The sequence below is a fragment of the Leptidea sinapis genome, chromosome 39 (genome assembly GCF_905404315.1).
Source record: "Leptidea sinapis chromosome 39, ilLepSina1.1, whole genome shotgun sequence".
Taxonomy (NCBI): Eukaryota; Metazoa; Arthropoda; class Insecta; order Lepidoptera; family Pieridae; genus Leptidea; species Leptidea sinapis.
In genome coordinates, this window is record NC_066303.1 from 2,257,767 (window position 1) to 2,271,559 (window position 13,793).

At 36.8% G+C, this 13,793-nt stretch overlaps 1 protein-coding gene across 10 annotated transcripts in view; it reads right to left on the reverse strand.

Annotated features, from left to right (window-relative positions):
* Positions 1-4,219: 4,219 nt before the first annotated feature.
* Positions 4,220-13,793, reverse strand: part of LOC126976179 (sex peptide receptor) — a 200,640-nt gene continuing 191,066 nt past the window's right edge. For all 10 annotated transcript variants that reach the window (XM_050824415.1, XM_050824420.1, XM_050824423.1 and 7 more), the window contains 2 exons: positions 6,341-6,479; positions 4,220-5,591 (listed from right to left, as the gene is read on the reverse strand). In XM_050824415.1, the coding sequence (XP_050680372.1) occupies positions 5,046-5,591; positions 6,341-6,479 (685 nt within the window). In that variant the 3' untranslated portion in view covers positions 4,220-5,045. The remainder of the gene's footprint in view (positions 5,592-6,340; positions 6,480-13,793) is intronic.

Genomic DNA, 13,793 nt, shown 5'->3' on the forward strand with positions numbered 1-13,793 from the left:
AGAATAGACTAGTTATTAGAAATGACATCAAAAACAATTCTAAAGGAATCAATTTATAGAAAATAAATACCTTTTATGCCTTTAATAATTATGTATCACATGCACACATTACTCAGTACTTCTTCTTCTTTTTTTATATAATTACCATTTATTTACCAGCGTTATTATTTCATTATAATTTAACCTGCCAAACTGTGTTAAAGGCAATACATGTATATAGTTAATAGTATTAATTTGTAGAATAGAAATGCTGTAAAGTTTGCTCAAATAAATATATAAACATAGAGGCTGTAAATACTACGTAATAAGAGGTGGCACTGCCAACAGAACAGTTTAAAGAGATATTATGTGGGACTGCCTAAGTAAAAATTGAAATTTAGTTTAGTGCAAGTGAAACGTGCAGTCATTTGACATAACTTTGAAATAGTAGTAATTACAGTATGGCGATTGGCGGCGAAGTATAATCCGGCTAAGTTTGTAACAGTTTCTTAAAACGTAGTGATTTTGGCTATCTCCGTTTTTGCAAGATTATAGCCTTTCTTTCCATTCTTTCTTTCAATCCTACCTACTAAGCTAGAGGTCCCGGGTTCGAATCCCGGTAGGTACAAGCATTTATATGATGAATATGGATGTTTGTTTCCGAGTCATGGATGTTTAAATGTATTTATGTATGTTTATATGAATTTATGTATGTTTAAGTAAGTATATTGTATTAAATATATCATTGTCTTGTAACCCATAACACAGGCTATATATGCTTATCTTGGGGCAAGATAATTTGTGTAAAGTGTGTCAATATTATTATTATTATATTATCAATGACTGCACGTTTCATACAATCGAGTGAATCGCTTTTTTCTTAGAGAGTTTGATCAGGCTGTCATATTCTTAAGTGAAATTACATGGCACAAATATACAGGCAAAAATTGTTGTAGACCTCATTTACCCTAACGTAGAGTAAAAACAGAAGCTTGTACTACGTCACAGATGATTTATAGCTACTAATATGAAACCTTCGTCATTCAACAATTTTACCAGACTTTTCACTTTAATTCATATGAATATGTCTGTAAAAGTATATATAACAACACACCATTTGATATAAAAATTTTGAAGAGAATTTGAAAAAACAATTAAATAGTAGGTATATTAAAATAATATTGTTTTTTATGGAAAAGGAGGACAATAGAGCGTGCGGGTCACGTGGTGTTAAGTGATCACCGCCGCCCACATTATCGTGGAACACCAGAGGAATCACAGGAGCGTTGACGGCCTTTAAGGAAGGTGTACGCGCTTTTTTTGAAGGTAACCATGTCGTATCGTCCGGAAACACCGCACAAGGAAGTTCATTCCACAGCTTTGTAGTACGTGGAAGAAATCTCCTCGAATACCGCACTGTGGAGGACCGCCACACATCCAGATGGTGAGGATGATAACCTAACTTGTGGCGTGTCGTGCGAAGGTGGAATTCGGCGGCAGGAATTAGGTTAAACAGCTCTTCGGAACACTCCCCGTGATAAATGCGGTACAAGACACACAATGAAGCGACGTCTCTACGCAACGCCGAGAGATCCAGCCGTTCACAGATCACTGGGTCCCCGACAATTCGAGCTGCTCTGCGTTGCACGCGGTTAAATGGAGGATTGTCAAATGTCGCTTTAAGGGAGGTGTTGCAAATAGTCAATTACAATAACATTAGGGATTAAAGTATTAATTTGCCGATTGTACTGAGAACTTTTAATTTTTCATATTTTTTACTACATTGATTTGAGGCAAATGAGTCAATATTGTTTGATAAGGCAACGTTAAACTTCCATCACCTCTTTCAATCCATTTTTATGCACCTGTGTGGGAGGTCTTCCACGTGGTTCGTTCTTCAAATCAAAGTTTCCATCAGGAAAGTGTTTAAACCGAAATCGCACGGTGCGTTTATTAGCAGTCCCCTCTCAAGCCAAACATTGATATTGCGAGCTGTTTAGTTCCGCGTCGGAACTCGTATTCAAAAGTTACTCGAATGATCGAAGTATGCATCTTTCTTGTCGAAGCCGAATAAAAAAATAACTCAAAGTCGATAATCGAATGTGGCACATTTTTTAAAAGAAGAACTATATAGATACCATTTGAAAAAGTTTAACTCAAAAATCTCACACCATGAAGGTTTTATGTTAATTCGAAGTACCTATTACAATAAAACGGCAATTTCATATTTTAACCCCCTATTATTATCTATATCAATTTATATGTTTTATGTCATATGAGGCTATTAATATAAATGGTTCTATGCAATGTTCGGATACCAAATTTTGTTTGTCCGCCGTTTCGTATGCATACACACACACTCACGCCTTGTTTCCGTCGGGGTAGGCAGAGACAATAGAATGCCATTTGCTTCTATCCTTACAAACCTCACGCGCTTCCTCTACATTCATTACTCTTTTCATACATGCTCGCCGGTTGCGGGTGCTTCGGACCACTCCTTTTCTCAAATCATCTCTAATTTGGTCGACGAATGTTCTACGAGGTCTCCCGCGACCGACTTGCCCACACACACTTGCCTTATATAATTGATGCGTCATTCTTTCTTCACTCATTCGCTCCACGTGTCCAAACCATTTCAGCATTCCTTTTTCAGTCCTTGTCACAACATCCGTTTCATATGCAGAAAACAAGAAATAAGGAATAAGAAGAAAGAGTAGGGGTCTCTTTTTCACTTCAGAGCGCTCTTATTTCTGGATCTTCTCATATTCACGAGGTCACCAGAGTCGATTACATAGCAAGATTATAAGTTTTACGTTAATGGCAATTTATTTATCGGCCGTAATGTATAAGCAATTTTAAAAGCCCCTGTGGACTCCTGTGCGCAGGACAATGAAGGATAAATACGCATTAGGGTTAGGCGAGAATGAGACATTAATCAATCTGGGTAGTCATCGCGACTGGCTAATAAAAATGGCCTAATTAATGGTTATTACTAGTACGTGCTATGTTATGTATTTACCGAAACAGATAGAAACATTAAAAGTTTCTGCCCAATAGGTAGAATTGTTGACTCTCACCAAACAGCTCAGTTCAGTCCTCCGCCGCAGTTCTTAAAAATTTCGTAGGTACGTTTATGCAACGCTTTATAAGTTACCGCTCATGTGATTTCTCTGGTGTTTCAAGAAAGTATGGGACGCCATCATCACATACCATAAGTGATTCGTATGTATGGTTGTTTGTAATCATCATTCATCATCACACAAAGCATATATTATAGCTAAAATACATAATCTTTTCTGTTTCAGTTTTATTTCGCAGGTAAATTGAATTACACTTGAAATATGTAATTTTTTCCATACAGCTCGTTCGGAAGGCAGATTTACTTAGAGAAGAACGAGTAAGAAACTCTAACAGAATGGTATTTTAGGTTCTTATTTTCAATGAAATCATTTCAATTACAACATATTATGTAAAGTGATGCATCAAAATAGACAAACGTCAATTACTAAATGCCTTACACGAATAAATCAAAACAATGTAAATTAATAAGTAAAAACATAGTTATAGTTATTGAGTAAGTACATACATATACTACAATAGAGTAGATGCATCAATCCACACATATCATAAGTGAACTAAAGGCATTATACGAGTATTTTATTAGCTATTATATAGAAAAATATATAATAACTTTAAGAAAATAAAAAAAATCATATTCAAATTCAAATATTTTTATTCAAAATAGGATGTGAAATCACTTATTGAAAGTCAAAAAATCTACCACCCATTCCAAAATGAATGCCTCAGGCCTGAGAAGAATGGGCGCAACAAACTCAGCGGGCTTTTTTTTCCATCAAAAATATGTTCATAAATCAGATTTCCCGTTGAGAGGATCATCCAGCTACTACAAGCAGCGCCCGTTCACAAGCATGACGCATGGACCTGCCATCGCCTCCCTCGACCATATTTTAGAGAAGGGAACGACCCGCCCCATGTCGCCGCCACAAGCAGTGACTATACGCGAGCATGACGATGCCAGTCACGAGAACTCTGCCAAATAACAAAAGATAATGTTCATCTACATATAATAGCGATTATTTTATATTGAGTTAGTTATATTTCAAAATTCAATAGAATTAAAAAATGTATAATATATTTATTATAGGTAAGGTCAAAATCATTCATAAACTGATGAATATTTAATACTACACAAAACCCACAACTATAAATAAAAAACAAATAATTTCAAAGTATTTATTTAATAACCATATGATTCATTCCGCCATGGTCGATATATTACAAATTCAGATCTATAAACACGAAAAGCACATCAAAATACTGTATAATGTACATTCATTTAGATATTATATTTACATTGCAGTGAATAGTTACGTTTTCAAATGGGGGCTCACCATTTACAAGATAAATGTCTGTCCGAGACAATTTATCTTTAAAAACGTAACCGTTTTGTTTATTGTAATTTAATTACACGTTACATAAGGGCGGACCATATTCTCGAACCGAGAGACATTTGCAGCTTGACAAAAATTTGATTTTCATCAACGAAGACAAAGTGATTATTTAATAAAAGTTCTGGTTAGTCTTATATCCTTTATCTTACCAACTTTAAAAATGCTATCAATAATAATGACTTCTTTGACTATTACTGCACCGCCACTAGGCCGGCAACTTTCAAGTAATTTCTTTGCAAACAGCATAAGAGTATGGGCAGGGTGATCACTTATTATAAGTTAGCTTCTTATTTTTTCTCGCTTTTAATTCTATAAAATGCGATTGTGTTTTTCTAAATTTCTATTATTTAACACCAACTTGCATTACAAAAACTAAGAAATACGAGAAAATAATAAACAAACCATAAAACTTTAAGTTTTTCAGTTAATTAAACAAGGGTTATGAAGAAATTGTACAAAGCAATTACACCTAATTCATTAATTTTAGTTCAAGAACATGGTATCCGCAAAACATCGATAAGGCGACAAAAAGCGTCAACAAAACTGATATGTCTATTAATAGACAATACCTATTTACAACTTGCATAATACATATTATAGCACAGTTTCGTTCGTACAAGTCCTCGGGCCGTTTACTAACGAATATCTACTGGAACCACCATTTCTAGATGTCACCGAGCCTCGTATAAATAACTCCTTAAATGTCTCTCGAAATTGTCGCGACATGCCGCAGTAAATAGCGAAGTTTATCGGATAGGAGACGATGATACAAAAATTTGTAATTAGTATTAAAACATTTGCTATATTGTAGTCTAGAATCTCGACTAAAGTGCTTGATATAATATGAAGTATTGTAACTACGGCTACAGGTATCTCGACAAGCAGGAAAACAGTGACAACCACTATTAACATTAGTGTTGTACAGTTTGAGTCGCGAAGTCTTTTGCATTCGGATTTACGATTTTCTTTAAATAACTTCTGGCGGTTGATCTGTGCGGTTCTCATGGCTCTGAAAAGGAGAACGTTGAGGACTACGAGAGATGTGCATGGGATCAGATGGACGAAGAGAACTCTGAATGTGAAATACGTAATGAAGTAGGCGTCGACCGATAGTTTGTGAACCCAAGCTGATATCTCGCTCTGAAACAAAATAAATACTGGTTTATTGATGAGTATATAGTTGTCATGTTGCATGGTAATGATGATCGATAAACTAGGAAGTTACCAGTGGGAGGCGGCTTTGCACAGGATGCCGGCTAAATTATGGGTACAACAACGGCGCCTTTTTCTGTCGTGAAGCAGTAATGTGTAAGTATTATTGTTTTTCGGTCAGAAAGGCGTCGTAGCTAGTCAAATTATTGGGGAAATGAGACTTAACATCTTATTTCTCAAGGTGACGAGCGCAATTGTAGTGCCGCTCAGAAATTTTTGGAGTTTTCAAGAATCCTGAGGGGCAGGGAGAGGCCTGCGTTTGTAATGGGCAATGCGTATCAATTACCATCCTCGTCCCTTATTGTCAAAAAAAGGTACAAATTTACCAGTAATATTTATACATTACTGCTTCACGGCAGAAATAGGCGCCGTTGTGGTACCCAAAATCTAGCCGGTATCATGTGTAAAGAAGCCTCCGACTGGTAGATAGACATAGACATGATGCGGTTGGAATTTCTCAATTTGAGGTATTGCCGGTGGTGGGATTCAGCTGCTGATATCAACCTGATTACTTCTTTGAATGCTCCCCGTGATATATGCACTAGAAAACGCAGTAAGAATCCACATGCTAATTCAACGCCAAAGAATAAATTTTGTTCTCCTTATAGGTAAAAATTTTTATCTAAATAATTCATTTATATTGGGGAAGTGGGATGGCAATAAAAAATGATCTTCACCCTGCACACTTCTTCTCTCCTACCGCGCCACACGGTGACGTGGGGGACGAACTCCTTCTCGAAAAACCTCGGGAACTGGTGCAGGAAGGCAGCAATGCCTATGTAGATGAGACACTTCTTCACTCGTGGCATTGTGCACCTTAAAACAAAATAAAAAAAAACAATTAGACCATTATATGAGATTTTCAACAAAATCTAACTTTTCCAGTGCGTCTTTGCTTTGATTTAAAGAAGCTGCAAAGCGTCCTAAATAACACAGCTGAAAATTCCTGGGCGATTGACAAAATCGGAGTTGACTCCTCTTCATCTCTTTCATTCTCACTTAGGGCTCCATTTTGTTGTTGTTGTGTTGTTGTTAAGTTCATATTTACTAAATATTCGACCAAGAATACAGCACTCACATGGTGCCATATTGTCATCAATGGAAGAATATCCAGGAAAACCCTACAGTATCCGGGGTACTTGTTTTTTGTTGTTGTATTAATAGTTAAAATTTCTTATGAAAACATGTCTTAAGTTACAAGGACTGGCGTAAAATGGCGTTTTATACGAGAAATTGTATTAAGTGCGACCGTATTAAGGTGGTTCTACTGTAAATTATTATGAATAATTTATTATATTTCGAGCGCACTGTATCTACAGAGTTAAACGGGAACTGCTGAAAATCAATGCTGTTTCATAGCCACGGCCATGTCACAGATAATCCTGAGTCGGTGACCCATTTCCTGCACTGAACAGGAACACTCCAATATGAAAGCAATCATTATTTCAATTCATTATTTTTCGATTTGTTTCGTACTTTTATTTTATTTTATTATGTTACGAGCGCGCTATGGTCTGAAAGAAGATGTTGTGACAAGGATTGAGAAAGGAATGCTGAAATGGTTTGGACACGTGGATCGAATGAGTGACTTATCAAATATATAAGACAACATTCGCCGACTAAATTGGGGACGTTTTGTAAAAAGGAAAGGTCTGAAACACCCGCAACCAGCGAGCATGTATGAAAAGAGTAAAAAATATAGAGGAAGCGCGTGAGGTTTGTAAGGATCGAAGAAGCAAGTGGCATTCTATTGTCTCTGCCTACCCAAACATGGCGTGAGTATGTGTGTGTGTGTGTGTATGTGTGTTATAAAGTGTATCCTGTGAGACTTTTTTTTCTTTCTTCTTTCTTTCTCATTACAGTTGCTCCTGTAGATTTATTCCAAAACGCAACAAGAGGTCTCAAGGACACTAATAATATGTCTATGAATAAATATAATCTTAAACTTATTGTTACTTTATTACCTTTCTCTATAAAAAAATGTTTGAGGGCTGTGGCAGAAAAAGGATCACTTAATAACCGCATATCCGCATTTGAAAAGATAACACATTAAAGGGAATTGAATATTTTACTTCTGTATTCTCGGTCGACTATTTAGTAAATATGAAAATACTTTTCCATTCAAGGACCCTACAAAACTACAAGGACCTTACTGTAGAGCAATATTATAGAGATACTGTTTATATATTTGCGTGAAAATCTACAATTAATTCTCATAAATCATAAGAGAGGTTTTATATTGATTTCTGACCTAAATTGAAGATTTAGAGTATTTTAAATTCTATTGTTAGATTTTATTATGTTTTACTATGTAACATTTGCATGTCATTAATATAATACCCAAACTTGTACCTTATAATCAATATTAAAGTAATATTTATTTCCACGTTAATGCAAAAAAATATTGAATGAGACTTCATAAAAATAAAAGTATAGTTTATTTCATAAAAGTTGTGCTGCGTTGGAGATTTAAACTTACACAAATAAGCCAATACGGTAAATACTACAAATTGTGTTACTACCGGTGTTTGTTTTTTTTTTTATGGAATAGGAGGACAAATGAACGTACGGGTCACCTGGTGTTAAGTGATCACCGCCGCCCACATTCTCTTGCAACACCAGAGGAATCACAAGAGCGTTGCCGGCCTTTAAGGAAGGTGTACGCGCTTTTTTGGAAGGTACCCATGTCGTATGGTCCCGGAAACACCGCACAAGGAAGTTCATTCCACAGCTTTGTAGTACGTGGAAGAAAGCTCCTTGAAAACCGCACTGTGGAGGACTGCCACACATCCAGATGGTGGGGATGATATCCTAATTTGTGGCGTGTAGTGCGAAGGTGGAATTCGGCGGCAGGAATCAGGTTGAACAGCTCTTCGAAACACGCCCCGTGATAAATGCGGTAGAAGACACACAATGAAACGACGGCTCTACGTAACGCCAAGTGATCCAACCGTTCACAGAGCACTGGGTCCCCGACAATTCGAGCTGCTCTGCGTTGCACGCGGTCAAATGGATCGAGCTGATACTGGGGTGCGGAAGTCCAGAGATGACAGCAATACTCCATGTGTGGCTGGACCTGCGCTTTGTAGAGCGCTAGAATATGGGCCGGCTTAAAGTATTGCTGTGCTCTATTGATGACGCCCAGCTTCTTCGGAGACAATTTGGCTTTGCCCTCCAGATGGAATTGGCAATCGCTCGAGATTTCGAGACCCAGTATTCCGATACTAGGCGAGGCTTTAAGGGAAGTGTTATCGAAGAGCGGTGATACGACAAATGGGGTTTTTTTAAACGCGCAGACTTGAGTCTTCTGGGGATTAAATTGGACAAGGTTCAATTTACCCCATTCCGTGACCTTCTCGAGAGAGGACTTGATAGAAGACACAAGTTTCTCACGGCACTGGTCGACGTTTTCCCGAGAGAGACCTGCATGGCCCGTGTATACGGTATCACCAGTGCTGTCGTCTGCATAGCAATGTATGTTAAAGGTGTCCAACATATCATTGATATGCAGAAGAAACAGCGTGGGCGATAGCACACAGCCTTGGGGCACTCCAGCGTTCACGGGCTTGGGATTCGAGCAAAAACCGTCGACAACGACTTGTATGCTGCGCCCAGTGAGGAAGGAAGGAAGTTTGTTACCAAACTCCTCCGAAACGGCTAAACCAATTTGGTTGAAATTTGTGTGCATATCGGGTAGGTCTGAGAATCAGCCAACATCTATTTTTCATATCCCTAAATGATAAAGATCACTCATCTCTAAATAGTTTTTTTTATTTTTTTTTTAATAATATTTTTTATATTTTATTTATTATGATTCAGCATTAAAAATACATTTAACTTCAAATTTTCACCCATCTACGATCAACACCTTTATTTTGTAACGCGATTTTAATATTATTCTATTCTATCCACAGAAACGCAATAGAATTGCAAGATGGCAATTGAATATAATGATTTTTGTAGTGAGATAAATTTTATGAACGATATATTTGGTAGGTCTGTCTGAGCATCGGTCGTCATTTATTTTTTATATCCCAATACTTTATTTGGCAATACAACGTTTGCTGGGTCAGCTAGTTAGACATAATGATCGCAATAGAATTATGGCACTCAAATGACGAAGAATAAATCGCTTCTAGAACATATTCTAGAATCATCATAGCCATCATAATGGCTCACGCGTAATAAATATTCCAAAATCGATTCTGTTTTACTTTTTAGTATGTTTGGACATCATTCACAGCAAAATCAAAGCTAGAATTCGCCTCTGCTAGAGCGTAAATTTTACGACAGCCTCTAAATCTGTTTCATCTAATTTATCTTCAAAACAAAAATTCCAAAAAGGGCCGACGTGGTCGATGACGAAACTAGGAGACATTTTATGATACCAATAAAACTGCGGTTAGTGCGTTTGCGTGCGTTGAGACTTTAATGTCTTTTCGCAAGGATAAATTACTTTTTGATGTTTTGATAGATAGATATCTTTTAAAAAATATATCTAGACAAGTAACGTGTAACAGAATGGTTTATATAATCAAAACTAGCAGACAACTTCAGACTTTGTTCTGTACATATTAAATAAAATACTGTTATTTATGAATTTGTCAATAATATTTCAGAACATCAGGAATAATTTCGTAAGATATGCTCCCTGTTATTTAATGAAATTGTATCACAGCAGAACTGTCAAAACAAGTCAATAAATTCTTTTATAGAAAATGTTATGTCCACACAAATCAAACATTAGAAATAAAAATAATTATGGGTCCGAAAGCGAAATAAAAACTATCCTATCTCTCATGTTGGACTAAGCTGCACTGCATGAAGTAATTCCCATTAAAATGCGATCATTAGTTTAGGAGTTCACTGGGAACACACATCAGGACACTGGATTATTTATACATTTATTTTTATATATTAAGATTATTAAAGTTTTTACATCGGTTGGTTTTCATTATCAATACAATAAAATTAAATGTGTATGTGAAAATGATAAAAAGCAAAACTGCTTGATTAATTCGCCATTAGACAGCGTAGGGTCCTAGAATACTTCGGCCACATCGCCAGAAGGGATGAAGACAACCTGGAGAGACTGATGGTAACAGGGAAGGTGGAGGGAAGAAGACCAAGAGGAAGGAGCCCCATGCGATGGACCGATCAGATTCGCACTGCCCTTGAAACCACTGTCCACCACGCTTTACACTCTGCTTCCGACAGGGGCAGATGGCGGCAAATAATACGCAACAAAGTACTCTGTCGAGATGATCACGACCCTCAGCACTGAGGAAACTGACGTGAGGAGTAGGAGAGACAGCGCTTCAGAAAATCAATTTCAAAAGAGAGTACGAAAGACTGAAAACATTGGTTCAGATATAGTAACTAGCAAATTTAATCTCATAGGTGGGAAAACTGCTAAAGGGGTGATTCAAATAATGGTGGCACTCTGGGACAATTGTTGTCTTTTTTAAAAATTATTACTGAACATGCATCATGTCCCTGAATGGGCGCTACTATAAACAGGTTGTAATTGTTAAAAGTGACCCGGCGAATTTTCCATAACTATTACAGCATGAGATTAGTAGAAAGGTCATTGTATCGCACAACAACGACCTCACTTCAAACATCTTTTTTTTATGAAAATAAGGGTCGAGACGAGCAGGACGTTCAGTTGATGGTGAATGCAGAGCCGCTCAGCATTCTTGAAAAACTCAAAAATTCTGAGCGGCACTACAATTGCGCTCGTAACCTTAAGACATAAGATGTTAAGTCTCATTTGTCCAGTAATTTCACTGTCTACGGCGCCCTTCAGACTGAAACACAATAATGCTAACACATTACTGCATCACGGCAGAAATTAGTACCCATAATATAGCCGGCATCCTGTGCAAAGGAGCCTCTCACTAGTCGCTCTGCTTTGAATACAAAATTTTCTACAGACTGACTAAGAAATAAATATTATTCAATTAATCGATAGTTTAATTTCTTTGTTAGCTTAATAAACCGTTTCCTTAATAATCAATATTATTCCGAAGAGCTGTTCGCACGACACGCTACAAGTTAGGATATCATCCCCACCATCTAGATGTGTGGCAGTCCACAGTGCGGTTTTCAAGGAGCTTTTTTCCACGTACTACAAAGCTGTGGAATGAGCTTCCTTGTGCGGTGTTTCCGGGACGATACGACATGGGTACCTTCAAAAAAAGCGCGTACACCTTCCTTAAAGGCCGGCAACGCTCTTGTGATTCCTCTGGTGTTGCAAGAGAATGTGGGCGGCGGTGATCACTTAACACCAGGTGACCCGTACGCTCGTTTGTCCTCCTATTCCATAAAAAAAAATATCAGTACTAAGCTAAATAATTTCATACTAAATGTATGCGAGTGTTTAATATCAAAATATTGTATACTTCTCATTTGATTTTTAAAAAGTTATTTGGAATTGTTGTTGTACGGTTGGTGACTTGTTTATCCTGTCATCGAGAGCAACATGTTGTTAAATTTAAGGCATATTGTATATTTTTAGTAACGTTCATAATTGTCGAAATATAATAACCTTATTTATAAACTGTCTGTGTTGATGCAACTAAACTGTATTCAATAACTTTTGTGTTTGTTTTTAATAAGAAATCATTTTAATAAGAAGAAAGAATCATTTTATTTCAGACTACAAGGCCCATAAAATAAATACCTTATAATCTAACAAAATATATGTATATTTAAAACTTAAATCTACGTCACATTTTCGCGGCGATGTGAGGCGCGGGTTCGGTAACTTCCGGCGGTCGGCGACGTCCGCGATACTTGCGGAACACAGCTTTAAGTCCAAGAAGGTCGATATATGTTCTGTCGGGACGCGAACAACAAAAGAGTTAAAGTCTACTGCGTGACGCGTCACCAACTTTTCGACCCCCAACCGGAACCTTGTCTTCTCCACCAAGTACTGAACAATGTCGGCGGCCTTGGTGGTGTGGTGAAAGCGGGAGACGCAGGAGCTGTCTTCTATCCTAGATGTCCTGGTCATGATGTTTGGATATTGTTGTATTACTTTACATAGGTTGTAATTTAAATAATTTGTCAAATAATGAATATTTAAAGAGTGGCTGAAAGCTGGCTTTAAAGAATGACTTTACTGCCAATTCTTCTGAAAAAAATTCAACCGGTTCCGAAGTGGTGGTAACTAGTTTAATATATAATATGTAACAGTGTGACTTATGAAATACATAATCGTTCGTTACTTTGACTTAAACGAATATCGTGATGGGATGTTAGTTTTTTTTGTTAACTGACTTCAAAAAAGGGTGAGGTTCTCAATTCGTCGGTATTTTATGTTTGTTACCTCAAAACTTTCGACTGAGTGAAGCGATTTTGATAACCTTTTTTTTATTTGAACGTTGGTGCTTCCCGTGCTCCTTAACGTACTGACAGTATGGGTGCGATCTGTGTCAGAATTACTAACTGTCTGCAATCAAGTTGCAAAGCACTTACGTTTAGTAACTCTACACATATTTAGACAAATTGCTAGTTAGCGTACTTCAGATTCACCAAAAATCAAAAAATTTAACAAAAAAACAACTGACTTGAAAAATGCTATTCCAAAACAATAGATACAATGTGCACTACAAAGTATAAAAAAAATTATTGCGTATTTTTATACAATCAAATTAATTAATCTAATTCTAGTTACGATTATTGGAATTTTTGGAGTCGGTGTCATCCAAGATAGGTTTGTAACTACATACGTCGTGTCGTGAGTCGTGAGCAGGCGAGAAACGAGAGCGGGTGGCGGCGGAAGGACACCGATTCCAAAAATAACAATAATCGTAACTAGAATTAGATTAATTAATTAGATTGTATATAAATACGCAATTATTTTCATACTTTTTAATGCATATTTTATCTATTGTTTTGGAATAGCGTTTTTGAAGTCGGTTGTTTCCTTTTTTAATTTTTTTTTCACTTCTCGTGCTCTGAAATCGCTTATTTGTGCACGATATAGGCTGCACAAAATAGATTTTTGTGCACAAGTGCATTAACGTATCTACTCATAAATGTATCTATATTAAGGCAAAGAAAATGAGCCATACAGCCAAACACAATAAAAAGATAGATAGAATTTGTTATTTCATAATATTT